Source organism: Myodes glareolus, chromosome 18, assembly GCF_982192425.1.
Source record: "Myodes glareolus chromosome 18, mMyoGla1.1, whole genome shotgun sequence".
In the NCBI taxonomy this organism is placed as follows: Eukaryota; Metazoa; Chordata; class Mammalia; order Rodentia; family Cricetidae; genus Myodes; species Myodes glareolus.
Window position 1 is genome coordinate 14058048 of NC_142043.1, and position 12991 is coordinate 14071038.

The 12991-nt window shown below is 46.0% G+C and overlaps 1 protein-coding gene across 3 annotated transcripts in view; it reads right to left on the reverse strand.

Moving 5' to 3' along the window:
* Rcan2 (regulator of calcineurin 2) overlaps positions 1 to 12991 on the reverse strand; it is a 251471-nt gene that overhangs the window by 81011 nt on the left and 157469 nt on the right. Inside the window, exon 1 of one of the 3 annotated variants that reach the window (XM_048445214.3) lies at positions 10129 to 10407. The exons of the other annotated variants lie outside the window; for them this stretch is intronic. Coding sequence (XP_048301171.1) covers positions 10129 to 10215 — 87 coding nt within the window. The 5' untranslated portion in view covers positions 10216 to 10407. Of the gene's footprint in view, positions 1 to 10128; positions 10408 to 12991 lie in introns of those variants that run through there. 3 annotated transcript variants of the gene reach the window in all.

Below are 12991 nucleotides of genomic sequence, written 5' to 3' on the forward strand. Positions count from 1 at the left end.
CAGAACTGAAAACTATTTTTATGACAGACATTAGTAAACACTCGAACGAGAGTGGCACATAGCGGAATTTTTAGGGCAAAATGCCTATGAAGCAAAAGAGAAATTGAACTCAGCTTGGGTAATTAATCTAATTTCCAGCTATGTCCACAGTTTTAAAACAGAAATGAGAGCTGAAGGTCGATATTGAAAGTATTGTAATTATAGTTTAGCATCCCTGCCATGAGATCAGTCTGTAATTCCCTTTAACATTTCTGCTCCGAAGGAGGTGTTTAAAGATATTTTTGAATAAATGAGCTCTGAGCTCAACCTCTCCTTTCCTTAATGGGCATCTTGCCTTAAAACCTCTGTTATTTTCATGTAAAGTTCTCTCTTATTAAAGCGGCTAAGGTTTGGAGTTTCTGTCCAGCCCTTTCCAAGAAGTGCTGTAAGTACAGTTGGGTGCTGAAAGCTACAGTATGTACTTCTCCTTACTGACGATGTCTTTTTTTTTTTAAGATTTATTTATTTATTATGTATACAACATTCATGCCCACACGTCAGAGGAGGGCGCCAGACCCCATTACAGATGTTTGTGAGCCACCATGTGGTTGCTGGGAATTGAACTCAGGACCTTTGGAAGAGCAACCAGTGCTCTTAACCACCGAGCCATCTCTCCAGCCCCCTGACGGTGTCTTTGCACTATGACTTACAGACGCTTGGGATAGCCCAGCTGTGGATGAAGAGAACAGCGTGCTTGACACCTGTACTCTAGTGGCGGAGTTGAACAATGAACAACACACACACACACACACACACACACACACACACACACACTACCACCTTGTGATCATATGAAGGCAAAGCCGAGGGAAGAGCAGAAAGTGTCCAGTGGGTTGCGCTAGTTGGGATGTGGCAATGAAGAATCAATGGCTCTAGGGGCTGGGAATGTGGCACAGTTGGTGTAGTGTTTGCTGGCATTCAGGAAACCTGGCTCCATCCCAGTCCCATATAAACAGAGCATGGTGGCATATTCCTATTATTCCAGTAATTGGGAGGTAAAGGCTGGGAAGACAAGAAATTCAATGTCATACTCAGTTATATGGTGAATCCCTGGTCATCCCAGGCTACTTGAGAACATACCCTACCACCTCAAAAAAGAATCAATGAGCTGGGAAGTCGTGGTTCATCCTTTCAATCCCAGGACTTGGGAGGCAGAGGCAGGAAGATCTCTGTGAGTTCAAGGCCAGCCTGACCTACAGAGCTAGTTCTAGGTCAGCCAGGGTTATTACACAGAGAAGCCCTGTCCCAAACTACCAAAAAGAAATTAATGGCACTGCAGAAAGTGAGGAGCGAGGCATGTGGACGTGTGCCCTGCTAGCTCAGTGGGTTGCAAGGGCAGGGAGAGGATGGCTAGAGACCACTTAGAAGAACAAAGATGAGGGGAGGGGAGATCAGCCCGACAGCTGGGGTAAGGTCTTCTGGGTCTGGAGAGCCCCAACAAGGACTTGGGTTTCCTTCTGAGTCTGACTGGAGCCACGGAATCTCCAGAGTCCTTCTTGGCTGGGGCAAGCGTTCTATGCCTGATTGGTTTTCGGTTCCATCTAGTTGCTTCCCCTTTGGGAAGTTTCCTTACACCATACTGGTTTTGTCTGGGAACAATTCCTGTTTCTCTTGATCTCCTAATTCTGTCTAGCTCGTGCTCTTGAGGGGGCCTTACCCATGGAGGCTTGGAAGGATGAGAAACATTACAACCAGAAGAAGACAACACACACACACACACACACACACACACACACACACACACACACACACACAGAGTCAGTATCCCCACCACCTGCCCTTGACTATAGTTCTGTTTGCACACAGATGTTCTGTGACCCCAGTGTTCCTGAGGTGAGAGCATAGCTGTACTGGGCAAAGATTAGCTCACAACTTGTAGCCATGAAGTTTGATGACAGAGAGAGAGAGAGAGAGAGAGAGAGAGAGAGAGAGAGAGAGAGAGAGAGAGAGAATATTGGCTGTGGGGTGTTATCCTGTCGATCACCATCATGGTGGATCAGGCTGACTGAGTGAGCGTCCTTTTTCTCTTCTCCACGTGAATCTCCTCCTGAAGCTGTGCGCATGGCCAGAGAGAATGATCTTCTCAGGAGGGGAAACGGGTCTTCAGTCTTGAGTGTAACCGCAGCTGCACTCTCCTGCTAGAATTTCCATCCAAGGTCTCAACCGTTGTCTCTACCCTCTGCCGGCTGCCATGTGCTTCTTCACATTCTAGTGTCTGTAATCCTTTCCGCGGACCTCTGATGTAGGCATACTTGTTTCCATCCATTTTCAGTTGAGGAAACTGAGTTATAGGACCAGTAAGGTTCTTTGTCCACAATCATACCACCCATCAATCACCATCTAGAGAAGTCTGACCGAGATGTCTAACTTTAGAACTTTCTCCCATAACCTTTGTCGGTAAGGGAAGCCTCTTCAGTGGTCAACATGGCACTTGCCTTTTGGGGAAGGGGGAAGAACACCGAGTAGCACAAAGGCCAGGACTTTTTGGTGCCCAACAGTTCTGCTCATCTCTCTATCCAGGGCCAACCTGGGTACTTAACCCTGGAAAAAGCTCAATACATATTTGATGAATGAGTGGATGAATGAAAAGTGCTTTGTGTAGTGACTGACAAATTGCAAATGATCAATACATTGTTGCTATTCCTGACTTTGCCCACTGCTTATATATCCTGTGCCAGAAAAAGATGGCCAGAGATGACGCTCCCAGTCACTATAGAAAGGCCAGGTGAAGTCACAGAAGAGGAAATCGAATCTATTAGATGTACTATTGATGTAGCTATAATAATATGCCAAGAGATCTTATTTTATATTACAAACAAAATCCCATTCCAAGCCTTTTCCCTTGAGGGCTTAAGATATGTTTTACTGGGTGGATTTCTTAGGGGGAAAAAATGGAATTCTAAATAATCTGGGAAGCACTAGCCTTAAGTAAAATACTAGAAAAATACAAACTGCTTCGGTCCCTTCTGCTTTACAATTCTTCATGGTTCATCCCTCACCAAGTCCACGGAAAACACCTGGGTGGAATGCTATAGGCCCATGCACCAAGCTGACAGTGGACCCCAGCAAACTTCTCCCAGTGCTGTCTCTGACTCTTTCGCCTACTCTTGGAACCCCTTTTCTCCTACTGGGTTGCCTCGTCCAACCAAGATACGAGGGTCTGTGTCTAGTCGCGTTGCATCTTTTTATGCAGTACTTGGTTGATATCCCTGGGAGGACTGCTCTTTCTGAAGGGAAAAGGAGGAAGAGTGGATCTGGGGGAGAGGAGAGGTGGAAGGGGGGCTAGGAGGGGTGGTGGGGCTGTGTTCAGGATGCATCATGAGAGAAGAATAGATAAAAGGAAAAGAATGTATAACAAGATTCTTAAAACACAAAAGATATATTGTAAACAAAATCTAAAACAGATGCCACGCCTAGAATTGTCATAAACCCTTGGGATGCTGGGCTATTCAGTATAGAATAGCGGTATGTGGTAAATGTATGAAGCTTCTGACACAGGCACATCAAGTAAGAATATACACTTCCGGGGTCATTTTCTTCCTGATACATCAATTCCAAGGCTCACTAGAAGACGTTAAACAGACCGCTACTATTTAGCAGGACTTGTACTTGAATAGATGCATTAAGGAGGTAGCAAGGGCACCCTCTGAGTTCTTCATTCAACTCTGGTCTTCTAAAAGAAGGCTGTTAGCAAAGACACTGTTTCGTTCTGTGGTAAAGCTGACACCTTAGGTTTAGACAGCAACTGCAGTCGGCATCTCAATTCCTAACAGTGAAAAAGATCTTGAAACAGATAAGGAAGCTCGTAGCTGACTTTCCATTCCACCAGTGTTGTTAGTTTATAACGCTGTGCTTCATCTCTGATGTGGCAGGCAGCTGAGAGACCCCCCCCCACCCCGTCCCCTCTCAGGAAACGTCTGTCATTTGCACAAGACTGTCTTCCCCCATTATTTGGGACAGAAGAAAAACTTGGTATTGAAATTTTGTTTATTCATAAATTTTAAATTATTTTCAAAATGGTATCAGTTCTAGATCATGTTATTCACAGTCCACAGCAAAATCCTGTTTTGGTAGTGTTTTGGAATCTGCTGTATGCATGACACCCTTCACACACACACACACACACTTCTAGCTTTCATAAACTAAAGTTGGCCTAAATATATGTAACAAAATGCCATTTGAAAATGCAGTCACTGAATAGCGAATGCCACTTTTGCCCAGTTACACACTTTGGGTACTGGAGAGTTACCATGAATAGCCAGAGAGTCTTCCATTTCTAACCATTAAGCTGCACACAATACAGACTGGAATAAGTTTCCATGTAGGTGCACAGGTTTTGATGACCCTCAAAGAGCCTCAGTGGTTTGCAGAACCATAAGGTAATGGTCACACCCAGAGCCTCACCTAGCGAAAACTCCAGAAGTGGACGTGAAGCCCCACTGGCTCAAACAGACACCGGCAGTTCCTCGTCAAAGCAGCTTCTGCTACCCTGCACCCACGTGCTCATCTGAGTCACCCTCTTCTTCCTTCCACTGCTCCTGCCAAACAATGCAAGTCAGCTGAAATCCCCAGTGCTTCCAACCCTGAAGAGGCTGCATTGTGCTAAGAGGCTGCGGAGTGCTGGTCTCTTCCTCACCCACTCAACAGCATGAAACAGACTGTGAGTCAGTCACCTGTTCTCTGATAGGAAAAGAAACAGACTGCACGGAACAGTTTCTGTCAGCACGATTATGGCGCACCTAGGCGGGTAAGAGATGTGTCCAAGGTCGTGTGGGTTGGGAAGATACTGGGAAGAGAAGACTCGTGAGTGACCTTAAAATGTAATTGTTGGTGACAGTACAGGCGTGCTTAGGGAACATTCTGTTAAATAGACGAGGTTACACAGAGAACCACCGTCACACAAATGAGCTTGTATTTTCATGGAATCTAAAACAGATAGGCCCTCTCATGAACACTCCGGGGCTCTTGGCGGAAAAGTAGCTCGTTCCCTAAGGCCTGGTGGGGAGCATGGACAGAGGGCAGTCAACATGTCCCATTCACAGTTAGAGAGGAGGGGTATGTGTCCTCTTGTCCACTGAGTATCATAGTCTCGAAATATCTAGTAGACTAAATTCTGAACATTATCCATGAAGAAAGGATTACTATGTAGCAGGATGGCTAGGCCAGAGAACCTGAATCAAGCATCATACAGTATAAGTATGTATCACAATAGCACATAAATATACACAATCCTTACTTGTTAGTCCCAAATAAAAATAGAACAAGAAAGGAAGATGCCTTGGCTTTTCAGATTTTAAGCATACATAAGGAATTATTACTGAGGCAGTGGTTAAGAGCACTCGCTGTTCTTCTAGAGGACCTGGCTTCAATTCCCTACACCAAAAAGGTGGGTTACAACTGCTTGCAATTCCAGGGCAAAGGGATATAATGCCTCTTCTGACCTCAGTGGGTTCCTGCACATATGTAGTACACAAACATATATTCAGACGTGTACACATATACACTTCTGTGGGTTCCTGATGAATGAAGAATGGCAAGAAGTAAAATGAGATGGAATAGCCCCCTCTCTCTTGTTTAATCTCTGTTCCTTCTACCTGAAATGTTTTTTTGCCTAAGATCTCTCTGAACAACTTCTTTTAATGGCAGTTAAAGCTGAAGAGGTTTCCACTGACCATGCAGTCAGCTGCAGCTGTTTGACCCACGGCCGCTCATCCCTCAGGGTGCTAATTTACTGTCTGCCTCCCACGTGAGAATGTGCACTCTCTGAACATAGGAACTGTTTTGCCTGTCTCTTAGTGCTGGGAGCTCTTCCTGGGAGATAACAGATTCTCCACAGAAGTTCTTGAATGAATGAACAAATGTTCTAAGCCTGAGCATTCTTTGAAACTTCTATACTTCCTCGGACACGTGTCATCTTTCTTGTCTGCTCTGGGTACTACATGGGAACTGTGTGAGTTTTCTGACCTCAATACAGATGTCCACAGAGGCAGGGGCGGTGGTCTACAGAGGGATCAGAAACCTTCCAGCTTAGAGAGAAAGCACCCCTCCCCTCTTTTATGGTGGGGGAAGCCACCATTGATAAGAAGGGGAAGCCCCAGGTCTGGATGCCTCCCGGAAGAGCAGAACACTACACAGAGCCAGTGAAGCTTAGAAAATGCTGGCCACCCACAACTCCAGTGATGTTTCTAGAGTAGTTTTACCATCAGCTCAGAGGAGGCAGAGAAACGGCAGATGCAGCTGCTCACTGACCAAACAGTTTTGGTCAAATCTTGGCATTTCCGACAGCTTGAAGATCAAACTTGCATAGACTAAGCCTTAGCTTGGAGGATATAGACCAAAGCATTTAAGCCGAGGCAACTTTGGACTGACCTTGATGTACCAATTTGTGACTAGAAGAGACAAGATACTGGCTTAATATGGTGCTCTGTGCCCAGGCTCCATTCATACCAGACACATTAGAAGTTCTGGGCACAGGGCCTCGGTAGCGTCAATACTTTTTAAAACCCTTCAGGGGATAACAATGTTCAACACAGTCCAAGAACCAGAAGACAATGAGCAGCAAATTTCATTATTAACCTTTCATTACTTTTATAGTTTTGGATGCTGGTGACGAGGGATGACTAATTTCAGAAATATGAGAATATTCTAGGAAATCAACACCCCCACGCGTCCATGTATACCAATCATCATCACAGTTTTTTCTAGAGATGACTTTTAACTTCTAGATCTTTATTCGTGTTCTTGTGCTACTAAATCAACAGCTAAGTTCACAAGACCATCAGTAATGGGGCTTACAGAGAAGAGCAAATACGGCTGACCACCAGAGGCCTGATTTTCTCCTATATTATCTCTCTCAGAGCTTGAAAACCTTTAGGGGATTGATGTCTCAATCAATCCCTTTGCTAAAGATTCCCTGGGATAAAACCCAGGTGGCAATGGCTTTCCAAGCCGCCATGAGAAAGAACATGTGCACAGACTGTATTTCCCGCACACAAACCACCTTACTTGTAACATGTGTCCATTGGCTGCATCTCTATGATGTGGCAGTATTCTTTAGGGATTGCACAGAGAAAGGGGGACCTGAGGTCAAACAATCTAGATGCGACCCTCCCTTATCATCGACATCAAATATGTTTTTGAGATTTTTTTTAAATTATGTTTTTTTTAATTTTATGAGCATAAGTGCTTTGCCTGCATGTATTTCTATGTACTATGTGTGTACCTTGTGCCCACAGGGGACAAAGGAGGATGCTGGATCCCCTGGAATTGGGATTGCAGACATTTGTAAGGGTCCATGTGCATATTGGGAATTGGACTAAACCATCTCCCGAGCCCATATTGATCTTTGTGTGTGTGGGTGGGTGGGAGCTGGGTGCGTGGATGTATGTGATTGTGTGTGTGTATGTGTGTGTGCGCGCATATGTACATGAGTACAGGTGTCCTAAGTGTGCAGAACGGATCAGATTCCTTGGAGCTGCAGTTAGTTACAGGAGGTTGTGATGTGGGCAACATCCAACCCAATGTCGTTGGTGGGAAGTGGTATACTTCAGGAGTGGTACACTCTAGCTGCCGAGCCATCTCTCCAGTCCCATTGGCATCAAGCATGAAGGGCTTTGAAGAGTAGAATTTCTGACTCTATAACTGTCCACTATTGACACCTAACTATGAATATTAAAGTTGGACACATTTTGCCACCTAGAATTTTATTTTTGAATCTTCTAAGACAATATCTAATAAGTCATAAAAGTAATCTGATAAATTTCTATACGTCCCTTGCTTGTACTACTGTGTTTTACAAGGTAATACAGATCTTGCCTTGATAAGGACGTCACTGCAGCCAATTAAATGACCACATATCTGAAGTGGGAACCCATGTTTTTTAGATGGGATGGTGGTGGGAGCTGGATTTCTTTGGCTAGTTGATGAGACTTCCCTGTCCTTCAGAGAACGTTGTACATGATGGCCATGACGCTAGAGAGAACTGACATTCACTAACCACTAGTACCACTAGTTGAGTACTGAAGTCAATGTTTTCACATTTGTCCATCTCTTTATACCTCTGATAAGCCAATATGAGGGAAAGATCTGTCCCCACATTACAGATGAGAAAACTGAGACCTGGAAACCGCAATAAACAAAATCACCATGGCTCAGAAATGCTGGTGGAAAGAACATGTGGTCCATCTTTCCAAACTCCATGTTTCTGAAGAAAGCTCGGGTGCTTCCTGATCATCCATTCACATCTCCCTCTCCCCTCTGATGTCACAGACAATATGCTGTCGTCAGACAGATTGAGTCACCCTGGTATAGGGTGTGACAATCCTGCTAGTCCCTCCGTGAAGCCACCACAACCCCTATAATTCAGCAAGCCTAAGAACTTGGTGTCTCTTTAGCTCCACAGAACAAGGTCTGTCTGCAGGAAACACTGAGTGAACGGCTATTTTATGTCCTTAACATAGAGACATGCACTATGTGTGTGTATGCGCATGTGTGTGTGTGCTCACATGTGCAAGCATGTCTGTGTGTGTATGTTTTAAATCCCTCTTATACAGGCACAATACCTGGTTTATTATAGGTCTCCAATAAATATCTCCCGCGCTATTGTTTCCTGAGCTTCAAAGAGTTGGGAGTAGCTTGTGAGATTTCTGAGCCATTGTATAGACAAAGAGTTGGTGAGGGGCTGTGGAGTCTCACTCTCCGTGCTGATCCGTCAGCACTAGGGTGACTTTAGCTAGTGACCCACAGCGCATTTTAAGCTGGCTTTAATCTTAAGCTGGAGGGGTTTAAGTGACAGTTGTCCCTCTTAGCATGCTCACGCCATAGAAGAGCGGAGGAACTGTGTCTCCCACACACACATTTCCATTCAGGAGACACCGACAAGCAAGCCCCGATCTTTCTATTTGAATTCTTCAGCCCTGCCTATGACAAGCTGTAGAGAGTTAAACTTACACCGGAATAAGAATTGGCAAACACAGAGGTGCGTGTTTCAGACTTGAAGAACAACAAACCAGAAGGCTGAATTCACTTCGACAGTGTGCAGAACCGCGGGCTTGAGTGTACAGGCATATGTGGGTGGGGGACATATTACTCTCCACCTGTGAGGAGCTGCCATGCCACCTGCATTCAGCATTAAAGAATCAGGGCTTCACTAAGTAAGGGTTAGAACACTGACGGTTCATGACTACAGCAAAATCCTCCCTTTCCTCTTGTTTCACCCTAAGCTACTGTCTCCCTCCTCTCTCCCCCCTGCCTCTCTCTTACCTGTATGTTCATAAATAAGAAGCTTGGCTAGGTCTGTTGCAGAATGTGAGAACGAAAGATTCTCGTTTTACGCAGAATCTTTTTCATCATAGAAAACCAAATTGAAAAGAAAAATCCCCAAGAGAATCATTGCGAGTGGAGGACAGTTGCCCACTGCCGACCCAGCTGCTGCACCGCAAAGGCTGGTGTGAGCGCGACTCTAACCCTGAGGATGCAGAGATGCCATTCTGCCTGAACTTTCTGCACAGGCAGCTGCGGGAGGGAAACAACTCGCGGCTTCTGCACCTGACAGGAGCAACTTTAAGCGCTGCTCTCTGACTTCAGATACCTCTGCACAGGAGACTGGCGCTGCTATGGGACCGCTTTTGTTCAGTCTGAGGACCACATCCCAGCGCATTTAAGTGACATGCCGTGAACGGGTACCCATTGTCAGGACATCCTCGATGTAATGGTGATTGCATGCACTTTCTTCCAAGGATCGGTGATTTAAAACCCCTCTCAATACCCAGGACCTACAGATTTCCCAGCTTTGATGGAAATGCTGGAAAGAGAATAGGAAAACATGTCTCCAGGGAAAGAGGTGGCCACAGATCACTTAAGACAGAAGAGAATAAACTGACATGGAATAGCCAATCATATTCAAATTTAACATGCTGGTCTCTTCTAACTTATTCTAGCTAGCATCACCATGCACTTTCCCTTGTCCTCATGACACAACAATAAAGCTGCGAATGATTAATCCAGGTCACAATTCCCCTACACTAGAGGAGGGTCTGCCAAGCAGATCCAGGAACCGCAACAACGAAAAGGAACACTTCGGCTGCGTACCTTAACCTCCTGATTGGTAAAGACCTCGACATCCACCACACAGGCGACCAGAGTGGAAACATCACAGTCCATGCTAGGGGCTGGCATTCCCCCCTCCGGAATTCTCAGTGCAGAGTGAGGCAGTCTCAGAGATGGGAGTGAAGGAACGCCTCTGGATGGATACTGTTGTGGCCAGGTCCTGGTGGTGCCCTGCTCCCGGGGAGTGGGGTGCGGTACTGGTTGGAGGGAGGCTCAGGCACCTAGAGCCCGCTCCTGCTGCACGCAGAGTCTGAGACAGCACAGCGGAGTAAAGAAGGGCCCGGCTCTCTCATGCCAATGACATCATCACAGAGACCGACACGAGCCGAAGCTGCCACCCCCCCCCCCACACACACACAAGCCTTTTATCTGTAGGCAGTGCAGCAGAGCAAATTGAACATGATTACGTGCTAAATCTGAACTCAGACTAAATCAATTCAGGCAGCGTTCGTGAGGAACTGAGTCATGGCTGTTGTTTCAGCTTATGTCTGCAAAAAGCAGTGGAGAGAAAAAAAAAATCTGACAGCAGAGGTTCCGCTTTGGGAGGGGAGGGCGAGAGCAGCTGGGCAGAGGAGTCTCCCTAGGTGAAGGCTTGACAGTTTTCTGCCGGGATGATAAGCAGGAAGTTGGGGCATTTTGCAGCTTGCCTGGGCTCTGCTATTTGCCTCGTGCCACTCAGAGTAGCCACATATGTTCTGGACGCCCGACTGTATGCCAGGCATGGACTGAATAGAAATCCATTAGTGGAGGGAGTAAGAGCTGGCTGTCAGTCATTGAGGGAGGCTTCTGGGCAGAGGAAAAAATTAGAGGTTTGTACAAATTCTATTTGGAGAACATTAAGTGCGGACCAGGGACTCAAAAGCACCCTTCTGAGCTCGGCATTCCAGGCTGTCTCCAAGGTCATTCAGACCAAAGTCAGTCAGTGGAAAGGACTGGCAGTAGCTGTCGCACCCAGGGACAGATGGCAGGGTCTAATGGGTAAATTCATTCATGTGGGTCATTGTCACAGCCTCCGGGCTCAGCTTTGCTTGAGACTTTGAAGGGACACGTATCCTTGCTTTCTCTTTGTCCTGATTGTGCACCCCTGAAGGGCAGGGTTGTGGCTGTTCTGAGCCTTGTGGAGCGCCTGCCACAGAGTATGCTACACGTAGAATGGCCACACCAATCAAGGGGAAATAGCCTTTTGTTTCCCCAGTGAGAGTAAGGAACAACGTAAGACTGCTTTAAACTGCATTAGTTGCGCAGGTCTCAAGAGAACACACCGGCACCCTACTGGGTTTATCCCAAACAGAAAGAAGCTGCATTTCCAGTAGCCAGCAGAGGATCAGGGCTCAAAAGAGATGGGTGCCTTCTCAGTACGTTATTGGATAAAACGTTCTGATTTTACCCACAGATGAGAAAGAGGGAGATGGCATTTTAGACTGAGGGTTGACGCTTTGTGCTTGGTGCACCTTTGAATGGCAGGATTTAATCAGACATTTTCCACACTAAAGGTACTTCTTCTGCAAGTGGATATTGAGACTGAGGAAGTGTGTGTGTGTGTGTGTGTGTGTGTGTGTGTGTGTATGTGTGTGTGTGTGTTTACATGTTCTTCGGGCACTGTGGGAAATATATGTAATCATATATTCATAGAACTCAAATAACACTTTCTGAGGATGAATCAGTACAATATTCCGTACCAGATGTTCTTTAAGATAAAAAAAAATCCAGTTTCCACATCGTCTAGGGGCTTAAAATATGACATAGAGATGCTTACACAAAGTGGTTGTGGTGATGGAGAAGTGGTCCAAGAAACACTCAGTGAGAACATTGGAGTGAGAGCAACGGATTCTGAGTGTTAGATGCCAGGATAGGAGGGAAATAGACACCAAGGACTAGGTCCAGCCTTCTCTGCCACATTGGCAAGGCCTTGGCAGGCTGGGGAGTGAGGTGAGCTGACAGTGGCTGGAAATGCCCACAACACAAGGAAAGGGTAAGACATTTGGGCTCGGTCTCATGGAAACTTAAGTGTGAAGTTAAACGGGGAAGCCAGAGCCTGATGCTATGAAACCTTGAGGGGGCTCTTAGATTCTACATGGTCAGCCATGGGACATGGCTGCAATAAGAATGCCCCCATATGCTCATCTATGTGGACGTTTAGTCACCAGGGAATGATGTTGTTTGAAAGAACTGGAAAATGTGGACGTGTTGAAGGGAGTGTGTCACTGTGGGTCTCCCTCTCTATGTCTTTGTCCGTCCGTCTCTCCTTTTTCCTCTCACTTCTCTTTCAGCCTGCAGATGAGACTGCAGCTCTCACCGACCGCTCCAGCGCCATCCACGCTACCAGGTTTCCCATAATTAATTACAATGGACTGAACCTCTGAAACTGTATGCAAGTCCCCAATTAAAGGCTTGCTTTTGTAAGAGTTGCCTCGTTCGTGGTGTCTCCTCACAGCAAAGAGTAGCGACTGAGAGAGAGTACTGGGCAAAATGTCTAAGAAGGTCAAAGGAGTCTCAGATATATAAATACAACTAAATTTGAAGTTTATTCCAAACAAGAAGGGTTGTGACCCTTCGGCATCCACGTAAGAGGCTGAATAAAGGTGTATTTTTTTTTCATATCCCATGGGATACCTCAGAGATTACTTTTAAGTTTGCACAGCTGTGGAGCTGAGGAGATGGCTCAGTGGGTCAAGAGTTCACATCACAAGTGTGAAGACCTGAGGTCAGATCCCCAGCACCCACATAAGCTAGGGCCATAGCGTGTATCCGAAACCCAGGGTCTGTGAAGAAATAATGGGTGGATCCAAGAGCCCTGCAGATGCCAGTCTAGTGCAAATGGCAAGCTCTAGGTTCAGAAAGAGAT